At 43.4% G+C, this 13414-nt stretch overlaps 2 protein-coding genes across 3 annotated transcripts in view; one reads left to right on the forward strand and one right to left on the reverse strand.

The window, feature by feature from the left end:
* The first annotated feature begins 1178 nt into the window (after window positions 1-1178).
* On the forward strand, window positions 1179-8618 carry MED28 (mediator complex subunit 28). The gene is made up of 4 exons (XM_081207961.1): window positions 1179-1392; window positions 5145-5211; window positions 6163-6275; window positions 7458-8618. Exons 1-4 carry the CDS (start codon window positions 1210-1212, stop codon window positions 7653-7655), a joined length of 561 nt encoding a protein of 186 aa, XP_081064087.1. The 5' UTR covers window positions 1179-1209; the 3' UTR covers window positions 7656-8618.
* A 1993-nt stretch (window positions 8619-10611) lies between these two features.
* Window positions 10612-13414, reverse strand: part of FAM184B (family with sequence similarity 184 member B) — a 77469-nt gene continuing 74666 nt past the window's right edge. For both annotated transcript variants that reach the window (XM_081207623.1, XM_081207622.1), the window contains 2 exons: window positions 13093-13295; window positions 10612-10849 (listed from right to left, as the gene is read on the reverse strand). In XM_081207623.1, coding sequence (XP_081063749.1) covers window positions 10759-10849; window positions 13093-13295 — 294 coding nt within the window. In that variant the 3' untranslated portion in view covers window positions 10612-10758. The remainder of the gene's footprint in view (window positions 10850-13092; window positions 13296-13414) is intronic.

Here is a 13414-nt window from a genome sequence, read left to right on the forward strand (position 1 = left end):
TCAGATCAGATATTATTTAATCTAAGGGCAAAGTGATGCACAATGTTGCACAAAGCCCCAAACTGCCAACTGGCTGCAGCTCTCTGAGAAAGTGATTTTGGAACTGTGATGGTGGGTTTCACTGAAAATAAACTAGCTGCAGGGATAGAGACGAAAGCAAACTCTGTACTGGAAACATACTCTTATCATTACTCAGTGCTTTTAAGGAAGCGAACATATGCATGGAATTAAAAATGACGTATTCAACACTGGGGAAAAAATGGATGGGATTTAAAATACGGATACTTGGAAGCTACTTGTAAGCCTGCCTTAGGTAAAGGTAAAGGTACCCCTGCCCATACGGGCCAGTCATGTCCGACTCTAGGGTTGTGCGCTCATCTCACTCTATAGGCCGGGAGCCAGCGCTGTCCGCAGACACTTCCGGGTCACGTGGCCAGCGTGACAAGCTGCATCTGGCGAGCCAGCGCAACACACGGAAACGCCGTTTACCTTCCCGCTATAAAGCGGTCCCTATTTATCTACTTGCACTTAAGAGTGCTTTCGAACTGCTAGGTGGGCAGGAGCTGGGACTGAAAGACGGGAGCTCACCCCACCGCGGGGATTCGAGCCGCCGACCATACGATTGGCAAGCCCTAGGCACTGAGGTTTTACCCACAGCGCCACTCGCGTCCTAAGCCTGCCTTAGGACCAATTAAAATTATAATTATACTCTGCCATTTCCCCTCGCAGTGACTTACGGATAAAATAAGAACCTAGCTAAAACATGGGTAAAGACCACACCATTCGCAAAAAACAATATAAGCATGAATAGAAATAAATATATATGGATTTAATTCTATTAATGTTTATTTTTTTTAATGGTTAACTAAACCATGGGTAAAAACCACACCAGTCACAAAAGTATAAGTATGAATAGAAATATATATAGATTTAATTCTATTAATGTTTAATTTTTTAATGATTTGTGGTTTTTTATATGTGCGTGTATAAAACATTATAGATAATATATACTGTATTACAGTAATATATAAAGGATTTATATAGCCGTAAATTATTATTGATACATCACACCTAAGTACAGGTACCTAAGTCCAAATGCAAAGGTTCCAAGGTCCCGCCCCCTCCGCTTGCGTCACCCCGCCCCCGAGCGTCACCGCGTTCCCCAGTCGCGCCTGCGCACTGGCTGCTTCCGGCCTGCGCTCCGTTGCCATGGCGGCCGGCCTGAGCGGAATGTTCGGGAACCAGGGCCCGGTCCCTCCTCCTCCGCCGCCGCCGCCTCCTCCGCCCGTCGCTCCCGGTGTGTCGGGGCCAGCCGGCCTCCTCCCGCCGAACCCCGCGGGCCCGCGGAACCCCAACAGCACCCTCGTGGATGAGCTGGAGGCGTCTTTCGAGGTAGGCCGCGGCGGGCGGGCGGGAGCCGGAAGGTACCATGATTGTAAGGGGGGGGATGAACGAAAGTGAGCGGGAGAGGGTCGTTGCCGTGTCCCTCCCTCGGACGGGGGTGCTCTTCGAACAAGAGGCCTTCCTAACCATAGAGACGGGGACAATGGTAAACAGAGCTTGTCTGTACTTCCGGTTCCTGTTTCAACAATTCCCCCCCCCCCTCCCTTTTAATACGAACACGTTGTTGTTTAGTCGTTTAGTCGTGTCCGACTCTTCGTGACCCCCTGGACCAGAGCACGCCAGGCACTCCTGTCTTCCACTGCCTCCCGCAGTTTGGTCAGACTCATGCTGGTAGCTTCGAGAACACTGTCCAACCATCTCGTCCTCTGTCGTCCCCTTCTCCTTGTGCCTTCAATCTTTCCCAACATCAGGGTCTTTTCCAGGGACTCTTCTCTTCTCATGAGGTGTGCAGCATCTATTCTAGCTGATGACATCTTCATGAAAATGCCATCTCATATTCTCTCCCCCCCCCTCCCGTTTAATCCAAATGTGCCATTTCCATCATTGTTTTTACCTTCTGGGTTTCTGCAGAAACCGTAACCATTGAAGAAGTGAGGAAATAATATGGAATGGCATTTTGATGAGGACAATGTCATGCAGACACTGGGTGACTCTTGTGTGTGTGAGCAGCCACGAATCAACATTAAACTGCTGTGTGGAAGCTCCTTGAGGAGAAAGAAGTTGTCTCTGGGAGACCTAGCAGTGCCTACATACGTGGCTGATCAGATTGTTGCCTTTCATCACATCCTGTTAGAGCCATTAGATTGAAATATTTGCCTTTGGAAAAGCACAGTTTGCATTTGTTGCTGTTTAGTCGTTTAGTCATGTCCGACTCTTCGTGACCCCATGGACCAGAGCACGCCAGGCACTCCTGTCTCCCACTGCCTCCCGCAGTTTGGTCAAACTCATGCTGGTAGCTTCAAGAACACTGTCCAACCATCTCGTCCTCTGTCGTCCCCTTCTCCTTGTGCCTTCAATCTTTCCCAACATCAGGGTCTTTTCCAGGGAGTCTTCTCTTCTCATGAGGTGGCCAAAGTCTTGGAGCCTCAGCTTCAGGATCTGTCCTTCCAGTGAGCATTCAGGGCTGATTTCCTTCAGAATGGATAGGTTTGATCTTCTTGCAGTCCATGGGACTCTCAAGAGTCTCTTCCAGCACCATAATTCAAAAGCATCCATTCTTCGGCTATCAGCCTTCTTTATGGTCCAGCTCTCACTTCCATACATCACTACTGGGAAAACCATAGCTTTAACTATATGGACCTTTGTTGGCAAGGTGATGTCTCTGCTTTTTAAGATGCTGTCTAGGTTTGTCATTGCTTTTCTCCCAAGAAGCAGGCGTCTTTTAATTTCGTGGCTGCTGTCACCATCAGCAGTGATCATGGAGCCCAAGAAAGTAAAATCTCTCACTGCCTCCATTTCTTCCCCTTCTATTTGCCAGGAGGTGATGGGACATAAACTTTCAAAAACTGTAGACTTGGACATGTCCTGTGTGCAGAGCAGCTTTCGGGCATTGGAGGATTTTTCCCCTTTGTCAAATCCCAAGAGCCAGAAGGGAACCTTGCCCGTGCAAATCCTAAAAACGCTCTTTCTAGCTCAGGTCTTCTATGCTTTTTCTAATCCAGGCCTCATTAACGTCTGACATTATACATTTTAAGGATGATATGTTGTTATTGTTGCACATTTTATTTTTTAATTTTTTAAAAAATTGGGTTTTATAAACAAGAATAATGCTATACAAATAAGTAGACCAAGTTTTCTCATGTCATTTGTATATCACAAAAATAGCATAATAAATGTGGGAAGATATCCACAACATATGTTTCATTATTAGTGGTCAATGTATAAGTTCTTGGTTCATGAATTGGTGTAAACAATTAGGAAGAAGAAGAAAAAAGGTGAAAGTGCTCTGCCAAAGCAAACACGTGATCACTTTGCAGTGTGCGCCGCTTGATGGCAGCTCTGCAGTGTTAACTTTCCAGGGGGACAGCTGTTCTGGCCTGTTGCTGCCAAAACAACCAGCTGTCTTCAGAACAGACTAATGTTTGTAAGCTTTGAAGCAGGGTGTCTCAAAGTTGGGCCCCCAGCTGTTGTTGGACTACAACTCCTAGCATCCTGGACCGCTTGTCCTGCCAGCTAAGGATGATGGGAGCCCTAGTTTGAGAAACACTGCAAGGCGCCACAAGACCCTTATATGTAATCACACCCTGTTAACTTTTCAGGTATGGAGTTGAGGCTGCAGCTCCTTTGGACTCCTAGCCAAAAATCCTCCATTCACACACATTTGATCTCTTTACGACAGTGACGGCCAAACTTGTCCCTCCAGCTGTTTTGGGACTACAATTCCCATCATCCCTGACCACTGGTCCTGCCAGCTAAGTATGATGGGAGTTGTAGTCCAACAACAGCTGGGGACCCAAGTTTGAGAAACACTGCAAGGCGCCATAAGACCCTTATATGTAATCACACCCTGTTAACTTTTCAGGTTTGGAGGCTGCGGCTCCTAGCCAAAAATCCTCCATGCACGGACATTTGCAAAGCTAAGCAGGGGCTGTTTGGGTTCCATATTGGATTGAGGACCGCTTGTTGAGATTTCCGCACTGCAGGGGATTGGACTAGATGACCCTTGGGGTGCCTTTCAGCGTAGTAAAAAATGAGAAAAGGAATCATTGCTTGCAACACAGCCTGGATTTTGGGGTGACCTTTAAAGTCCCTGCTGGCCACTGTTCCTATTGGCACAGAGTGGCATTGATCTGAGATCTGCTGCTTTGCACTGGGAAGTTGTCAAACCAGTTTTGGACGGGCAGTAGCCAGAAGGGTCATAGTAGTGGAGTGTGTTTCTAGACTCTAGCATTTGTTTCTACAATGGAGCAGCCCTCCCTCCAGGGCAAGGCATGGCCAAACTTGGCCCTCCAGCTGTTTTGGGACTACAATTCCCATCATCCCTGACCACTGGTCCTGTTAGCTAGGGATGATGGGAGTTGTAGTCCCAAAACAGCTGGAGGGCCAAGTTTGGCCATGCCTGCTCTAAAGCCTTTAACAAGAAGTGTGCTCTTGCTTATCAGATATTTATTGTATCCAGTCCTGCTTGGTTGTCGAAACCAAAAGTGTTTATATGGTTATACAGTGGTACCTCGGTTTACTAACTTAATCCGTTCTGGAAGTCCGTTCTTAAACCGAAACCGTTCTTAAACCAAGACGCTCTTTCCCTAATGAGGTCTCCCGGTGCCCTTCCACCATTCAGCTTCCGTTCTTACACCGAGGTAAAGTTCGCAAACTGGGACACTTTCCGGTTTTGTGGAGTTCGTAAACCGAATAGTTCGTAAACAGGGCTGTTCTTAAACTGGGGTACCACTGTAGTATCTATTAGCCCTGAAGATTCAGTTGGATCTCACAATACTATATTTCATGGCCCCTTCCCCCCCTTCACCATTCCCCCCCTTTCTATATACTTGTGTTTATAAAGTCGCAGTTGATGTCATTAAGCCAGATATAAATCTCTGCCAGTCGAGGAGAAAGATGTTTCATTTATTGGCGTGTGAAATAAAAGCCCACAAATTTTTTCGTAGAAAGCAAAAATGCATTTAATGGTTCAGCATTGCTCATGGGAAACAAGCGGAAGCTGTATACCCATAATGGCATGTACACTGTGAATGTCCTTCTGTTTCTAGTAATTGCTTTTATATATTTCTCTAATTACCCAGGCTTGCTTTGCTTCTCTCGTGAGTCAAGATTATGTCAATGGTACAGACCAGGAAGAAATTAGAACTGGTAAGCCTATACCTCCATCTTAATTTTAACTTAGATTTTGTTTTATTTTGCTGCTTTAGTTTTTATCTCTTGTTGCTTTTTTATGATGTCGCTTGGTTAAATGGTTTTTAAATTGTAAGTTTTTTTGAGAGTCCTCTGGACTAAGCCAACCAGTTAGTAATTGCTTAAGGTAAAATAAATTAGATTATGCGAAATCAGTAGGGCTGGAAAGTTATTCACTTGGTGTTTCCCAAACCATTGGTAGCTAGACCACATCTGGTGCTCCCAATTAGAAGCATATTTTACTTGAGCACATTTTACTGATTATCTTACAGGAGAGCTCCATCAGGGAATCCTGTTGGATATTTATTATTGCCCTTGGGATGATGCTCATACTTACATATTGACATTCTGGGGGACAAAGATTGGCAGATGCATCTGATATGCATTGGCTTAAGTTTAAGATGTTGTTTAGTCCTCTTTGTGATACAGTTTAAGAATCATGGTGCTACTGTGCATTTAAACTCCATCACTTGAATTCTATACAGGTAAAATTTCTTATGCATGTGGTAAAATCACACCTGTGATTTCTATTCAAAAACTGAAGAATTCTTTTTTCTCTCATCAGAAATTTTTTTAATTACCCTTTTCACATAACTCTTTTGTTAAAATGGTTGTATTTTAGCAGACTATGTATACAACATGCAAAATCGAGATTCCTATGTATTCTTTATCAGCCCACTGCCTGACTTTGAACATTCTATTTTTTCCCTTTAAAAAATATATATGTTAAAACCATGAACTACTTTATGCAAACCTCATTGTTGCAAGTTTTTAAGAATGCAGTATTTTAGCCAAAAAAATTCACTTTGCTCGTATCACAGCCTGGTCCATAACTGGTTTGTAAAATTATGAATATTCAATTTTCCTGTGGAATAACTTTGAAATCTTGTTGCTCTCTCTGCGTATTAGGCGTTGACCAGTGTATCCAGAAATTTTTAGATGTTGCACGGCAAACAGAATGCTTTTTCTTACAAAAAAGGCTGCAGTTATGTGTCCAGAAACCAGAGCAAGTAATTAAAGAGGTACGTGTTGAGTTTTCCTCTAGGCTTGAACATGACATCTAAATCTATACACAGAGTTATGACAAAGTAAGCAGATACATGCTGACTGATACTTTGGTCTTTGATTCATTCATTTAGTTCAGTCTTAAATGGATAAAAATAATTTAATAAATACAATGGAGTTAAATCTACATACAGTTTACTTGGCCAGTAACAGACAGATGAAGGGTTTTTTTCCGCTGTCCAAACAATCCCATAACTGTATGTGTTCAGATTAGTGCAGCACAATCCTGACCATGGTTTCCACAGCAGTAAGTCCTGTTGAATTCAGTGGGCTTACTCTCAGGTATGTGGGGTTCGGAGTGCCGTTTTAGGGAACATCTGCCTTGTGTAGTAGTTTTAGAACTGCGGGGGGAAATGAATCAACTGCAAAATTTGCAGGAAACCTTGGTTAGAGCGTGTTGAAAATTTGTCGTTGGGCCTCCGTCCTGAGGAGCATAATTTTAACTCTGTGACCACACGAAAACAATTTATGTTTTAATCAACCTTTAGCAGGCAGGCACTGCTTTAAAGTTGCAAGGTATGCATTGCAATATAGTTCATCATAGTTCTTGATGGTAACTAAGAAAAGGACAAATGTTCATTTTGTGTGGAGAGTTAAGTGTAATTGCAGAGCAGCTGAGCTGAGCATCAAGAATGCCCATGGTCCCCATTTTGCCTCTGCCATGGTCTCAGTGTTGTAAAGATAACTGCAGGAATATGGGCAAAGTGCACTAAATACTCAAAATATTATATATGTGCTTGGGGGGAGGAAACATAACTGGATGTTGGAAAACACTGCCTTGCTCCAAGCACCCGTCCGGTATGTGTCTTGTCATCCTTCCCTTTTTCAGAGCTTTGCCCAAAGGTTGAAAGTCTGTTTCAGAGTCATTAAAAGCACACTTAAATAGTAACTCGTACAGAGGAAGAGATTGACACTTATCAAAATCCCTGTAAGAAATGCATTGTCCAGAGAGGGAAATAGATGTTACTTTTTCTTTTGAAACTTGCATCGTACGAATATTTAAAAAGAATATAACCTCTTGTGACAACAGAAAGGATAGCTTGCTGTGAGAATTATTTCTTCAGTTGCATAGGAACAGATCTTACATAAAAGAGATTCCTTGTTGCTTGTAATTTCCTGTGTACCTGTCTCTCCTGTAGGATGTTTCAGAGCTGAGAAATGAACTGCAGAGGAAGGAAGCACTAATTCAGAAGCACTTGGGTAAACTGCGACACTGGCAGCAGGTTCTGGAAGACATCAATGTCCAGCACAAAAAGCCTGCTGAAATGCCTCAAGGATCCTTAGCCTATCTAGAGCAGGCGTCGGCTAACATTCCTGCACCGCTCAAGCAAACGTGAACAACGCAATGGACTTCCTATTGTCTGTATGGTGCAACTTCATATGGATATTTTTTAGAAGCATAACAAAATGATCATAAAGCAATTTGCCCATGCAGGGCTCAGAATGGGGGCTTGGTTTAGGTTTTGTACTTTTATTAATCACCTGGCCCAACAAATTACATATGGAGCAGACTCAAAGCAAGCATATCTCTGAGCTGTTAAAATGCTTTCTGCTGAAGAAACGACAAATAGGTGTTTTTGAGCTATCACATGGGTAGTTTTGTCGTCGTAATGAATAAGTGTGTTTTTATTTTTAAAACTCCCAAACTTCACAGGTAGTGTGCCGGGTGCCCAAAATATAGTGGCTGATCTGTGGAACAAAATATTGGCTGAAATTCAGAGGGTTACTTCAGGCATGCAGTTTGGGGCTTGTCTGCTTTTGAAATTTGCATTGGTGGTCAGTGGGGAAGGGGAAGGGGCTCTGCTGAAAACAGTAGCTGAGCCCTTGGATGTGCTCAAAATAGCCTTTTGGGTCGCTGCTCTTGGCCCTAGGGTTTTTCTTTCTGCTACTGCCTCTTTTCATGGTATAAGAAATTCAACAAAGGGCTCTACAGCACATAATCTTATTTTTTATGTTCCTTCTGCCTAAGGGAGGAGAATCAGAGTGGCCACTTTATTATTATTTTATTTTACAACCTCAATTGCTTTCTTAATGCCTGCCATCACAGCTTCCTACGTATTTTTCTTTTGTGTCTCAAGCCATGTCTTTTCCTTTTGTCCCTGGAAGCATGTTGCTCTAAATTATCTCTTCAAAACAGCATCAGCGTTGCTGTTCAAGGTTCCTGTTTTATAATGGAAGAACAGAAAATATTCATGACATGTATGTAGCTAGGCACAATTTCATGGATCTGACTGTAAATCAACAACTACTTTCTCTAGTTTGAATCAACAAAATGATAATAAACCACACATGGGGGAAAATAGTGTACTTAGTTTTATTTTGATAGCATCACCAAATGAGTTTTAGGTAACGTTCATTTTTTATTTTGATCACATAACAATAAGTTTGTTTTATATATACAAAGCACCCTCGGCTTATTTTATTCAGAAAATTGTTTGGCTTTCTTTCAAGTACACTGTTTTGCTTCAGACATTTCCCAAAGATTCTGGTTCCAAATGGATTTGGTAATCTGACATAGTATATTGGCATTGCTGGCTGAAATTATAGGTGTTCTTGAATTTGCTTCTTGAAAACTGAAGAGTTTGAACACTTGGCTTTAATGCTGTATGTATTTAAATGCGACAATCCAAACAATGCAGATGTTCTGAAGCTAGCTTGATTTGATGTTAAGGTAAAGACACTAGAAGAACACTATTTCCTAACCGAGGAAAAACATGTTTTGTAATCTGTCACTACAGGGCACAGATACACCATGAAATATTGGCACCCAAAGAACCATAAAGCTGTTGGTGGATGGACCTTTGGCCTGATCCAACTGGACCCTTCATATATTCTTATGATATAGAGATAAAGTCATACCTCGTGTTGTATCTGCTTCATGTTGCATTTTTTTGTGTTACATCCTGCAGCAACCCGGAAGTACCAGAACAGGTTACATCCGGGTTTTGCCGCTCACGCATTCAAATACCGTATTTTCCGCTCTATAACACGCACCTGACCATAACACGCACATAGTTTTTAGAGGAGGAAAACAAGAAAAAAATATTCTAAATGAAACAGTGGATGTATGATTTTTGTGGTTCATGCTGTGGCCACAGACATGTGATCTGATGGTGAATTTGGGGTGACCCAGTGCAAAAATCCTGAGGATCCATGTGGATCCATGTTTGTAACCACATTTTAAGTCGGGAGGGAAGGAAAAGCACTCAAGGGACAAGGAGCAGCGTGGGGTGTGTGGAGAAGGAGCTTTTCGGGGAGCTGAGCGGGGAGGAGGGAGGGAAAGAGCACTGTTGCTTTAAAGGTATACTTAAGGTATTTGCCCTGTGCCTGGGTTTTTTCCATTTAACAGTTTGCAACCTTTTCCTTCCGCTCCTTGTTTTGAGGCAGAATAGATTTGAGCAAGTGAGGAGGACTTGGATTGCAGGGGATTCGCCATTAGCTGTGTAAAAGCGCTCCTCCTTGCAGCCTGAGTGATAAGCAGCCACCAGCAGCAATAGAATGGAGCACAAAAAAGAGATAGGGGCACTAGGACCCAGACAGTGCTCAAATCTATCCTGCCTGAAAACAAGCTGTTCCGTCCCAGCGGATCAGCTGAGACGGGGGGATTTGCGAAGTTTTCCCCTCTCCCTCATCCCCAGCCTTTTTTTTTACTTCCTGGTTTTCACTGCGTGGCTCAGAGCTAGAGGTTGGTTTTATTTTGCTGCTGGTTGCTTAAATTTTATCTTTCCTGCTGTCCCTCTGCAGCCTCATTGCTCTGTTTAGAGAGCGTGCAGACCTTTGCTAGCGTCTGTCCCTCCTCCGTGTCTGCTTTGCTGCCATGGCTCTCCTTCCCTCCCTCCTCCCCGGCTCCAGGTCGCTTTAAAGCAAGCAAAGCGAGAGCCTCATAGAGCGTGTAAACGGCTCCTGCTTTGCTTGACTGACGGCAGCCATGGCTCTGATCCGTGCATTCGCTCCGTAACACGAACAAGCATTTTCCCTTACTTTCTAGGAGCAAAAAAGTGCGTGTTTTGGAGCGAAAATTACGGTACATATAATTTAACTTCTTGTCCTAGGTTGCTTTCTTTGTTTACTGTGCTACCTAAATGTGTTTTCAGGTTGTAATTCTTTTATAAGCTGCTCTGGGAATCCTATTGAACTGAAGCTGATTAGAAATAAAACATTAAGAGGGGTCTTAAATTAACATAAATAAAATAGTATATACATGAAGATTGGTCATCCATATAAAAAGCACTTATTTATTTATGGTAATATTTCAACCATATGTTTGTTTTAAAAATTATGTTAATTTCCTGCTGTGTCAAATCAAATTTAATGGTTCTCTCACAAACCTCAGAGTTTATGGTCCTTGTGTTATCTTTCTTAACTTATTCTGCAAAGCACTATATAAATATTTAACATCAACAGTACTATGCGTGTAGGATATTCTATAAATAGTTTCTCTCAGAAAGAGAAGTATTTCGTAAACCACTCCTGATGGCGAGGGTCCAGTTTCTGAGCATCTTTGGGTTCTGATGTTTCATTACTTTGCAGCCTGAAGAGAAAAAAAATTCAAAGAAAGAAATGAGTCGAAAATGAATTGGAAGATACGAGTAATCAGAGGTAGCAGTAACTGGTACTCTGTGTAACTGGCATTACTATGTATTGTTGCCTGTGAACTGGTAATCAGATGGAAGAGAGAAGTTTGCAGTTTGAGTCCTGGCCACAGTTATGAGTAGAAGAAGAAATGGCTGAGAGGGCAAGATTCCTCCCTCTATTCCAAAATAACGCTCTATTCCTAACTGCCAGTTGCCACGGGACTTCAAAATCGGAAAGGAAGTGTATGACGGGCACATCTCTTGACAAAGAGGGCTGTTTTTTAAAATGAACACCGACACAATATTGTTGCAATCTTGTAAGCCAATTTAGGGACCATACAATCAAAAGGCAAGGCAACTCATCAAAATACATGCGTAAACAAGGACTGGAAGAAGGGTTTGGCAACTCAAGATATTCCACAAAGCAGTCCAGCTCCACCAGGTTCGCTTTGGCTTGATGTTCAAGCTACTGTACGTTGAAATATTCCAGAGAGCAAATCCCGTGAAATGAAGAAGGTACGCTGAATGTTCAGCTTGTCTTCAAAAATGACGCAAGAAATACAGACATGAGGTTTTACTAAAGCAGCTTTAATATAATCTGTTTTCTGTCAGCAACTTCATACTCACTGACATCTTTATTTGAATTTTGTATTCTCAAAATATGTAATATATCTGTGCATACAGCAGGAGCTAAGAAATAAATTCTGCCACATCAAACCGCTATCCCTGTCAGAAAAATCTTATACCAGGAATTATCTTGATCTAAAACGCCACCACCAATGAAATGAAATACTGCATAGGTTGTAATCTTGCTTCCTCCTATTTGTTAAAAGATACTGCTATTTGCATAGGCCTTAAGTTACACTTAAGAGTTACACTCTTGTCTATACTGACTTCCATTGATTTCAGGAAGTCTACTCAGAGCATGACATAATTGCTTGTGCCCATTTCTTCATATAGGTCACATAATATAAAACACCCATAAAGGTCAGTCCTAGCACTTCAGAGCTCGCGTGAGTCTCTAGGAAGCTGCTATGGTGAGGAAGACCCAAACTCTCAACACTCACACAAACCTTGTGTGGTTTGGGGACGGTAGCCATTAAACAGGTGCTAAACAAGCCTATTTTGCTGGGAAACATGTCTTTCTAAATAAGCTGACAAACTCTGTGACTATTTCGTTTCCTTTATTCCTGTTTACTCTCTCATCATCGTTTCTATTCTTCCCCAAAATTCTGGAGCTCCACTTGGTATTTAGCAACAGATTCTAGGCACTGCTGAACTCATTTTATAGGAAGTAACGTTTTCGATCTTGTCCACACAACTCGTTTTAGAGAGCATAGAATCTTAAAGAGTTGGAAGGGACCCAAGGGTCATCTAGTCCAGTGTTTCCCAAACTTTTTTGGGCAACGGCACACCTGTTTACTGAAAAAAAATCTCGCAGCACACCACCATTAAAGCCCCGCCCCGTGACGTCAGCGCGCAGCGTCACGCCGGGAGGGACGCACGAAAGTGAAAGTTTTTTCCCTCCCCCCTCAGTCCCTCGCTCGGAATTCAGCTCGTTTGGGGCATCGCTCCGGCTGCTCCCTCTCCCGCCGCGCAGGAGTGATGCCTCTCTCAGGCTCTCCCTCTGCGCAGGCTGAGGGAGGGAGGGAGGTGCGCGTGTGACCCGTCTCTGCTGGGAGACCAAACCCAGCGAGGCAGAGTCGCGCGGAGGCGCCCAGGCAGCGCTGCCGGCTGCGAGGAGGAGCGCCAGGCAGCAGCAGGAGGCGCGGCCTCTCCTTGCCGCCGCCGCCCCGCCTCTCGCCGCCCGACTCGCCCGCCTCCCTCCAGGCATCTCGCGGCACACCAGCCGATGTCTCACGGCACACTCGTGTGCCGCGGAACACCGGTTGGGAAACACTGATCTAGTCCAACCCCCTGGGATGCAGGAATCTCAGATAAACCATCTATGACAGATGGTCATCCGACATTGCTTAAATACCTCCAAGGAAGGGGAGTCCACAACCTCTAAAGGGAGCTCAGATCAGAATGATGTTTTGTTATTGATGAAGTCTAAGAATACTTTGGCTAAATGAACACTAGTGACTCAGAATACCAATGGTTTCAATAGGGCTTTACTTCTAGGAGGAATGGTATAGGATTGTAGCTTCGTTATATAGGATCACAGCTTTCTCCCCGTAAGTACAGACTGATGACTTACCTTGGGGCTGGCTTGGTCTCCAAGGCTTGGACTGATGGATAGCACACTCTGACACAGCCAGGATTCTGATCCAAACTTGTCGATTTTGTAATCTGAGGTGGATTTCTCTTCGGCCTCAAGTCACCACTCAGAAAGCTTTTTGCATAGGAAGCTAAATTGGGAACGCTGACAATGCGGCTGGGAGCTTCATTCATTTTCTTCTGCTTTATGAGGAGAACAGAATTGCGTATCTCATTATTATTAATATTTAATAACATGAATTAATATGCCACCCTATACCCAGAGGTCTCAGGGCAGTTCGCAGAATAAAAAATATATATAA

This window comes from Podarcis bocagei (genome assembly GCF_964188305.1).
Source record: "Podarcis bocagei genome assembly, chromosome: 9".
In the NCBI taxonomy this organism is placed as follows: Eukaryota; Metazoa; Chordata; class Lepidosauria; order Squamata; family Lacertidae; genus Podarcis; species Podarcis bocagei.

Bases quoted from the DNA above. Each gene is read 5' to 3' on its own strand.
- MED28 (XM_081207961.1), top strand. From the start codon at position 1,210: ATGGCGGCCGGCCTGAGCGGAATGTTCGGGAACCAGGGCCCGGTCCCT. The intron at 1,393-5,144 runs GTAGGCCGCGGC...CTAATTACCCAG, and splicing joins AGCTGGAGGCGTCTTTCGAG to GCTTGCTTTGCTTCTCTCGT. The intron at 5,212-6,162 runs GTAAGCCTATAC...TCTGCGTATTAG, and splicing joins CCAGGAAGAAATTAGAACTG to GCGTTGACCAGTGTATCCAG.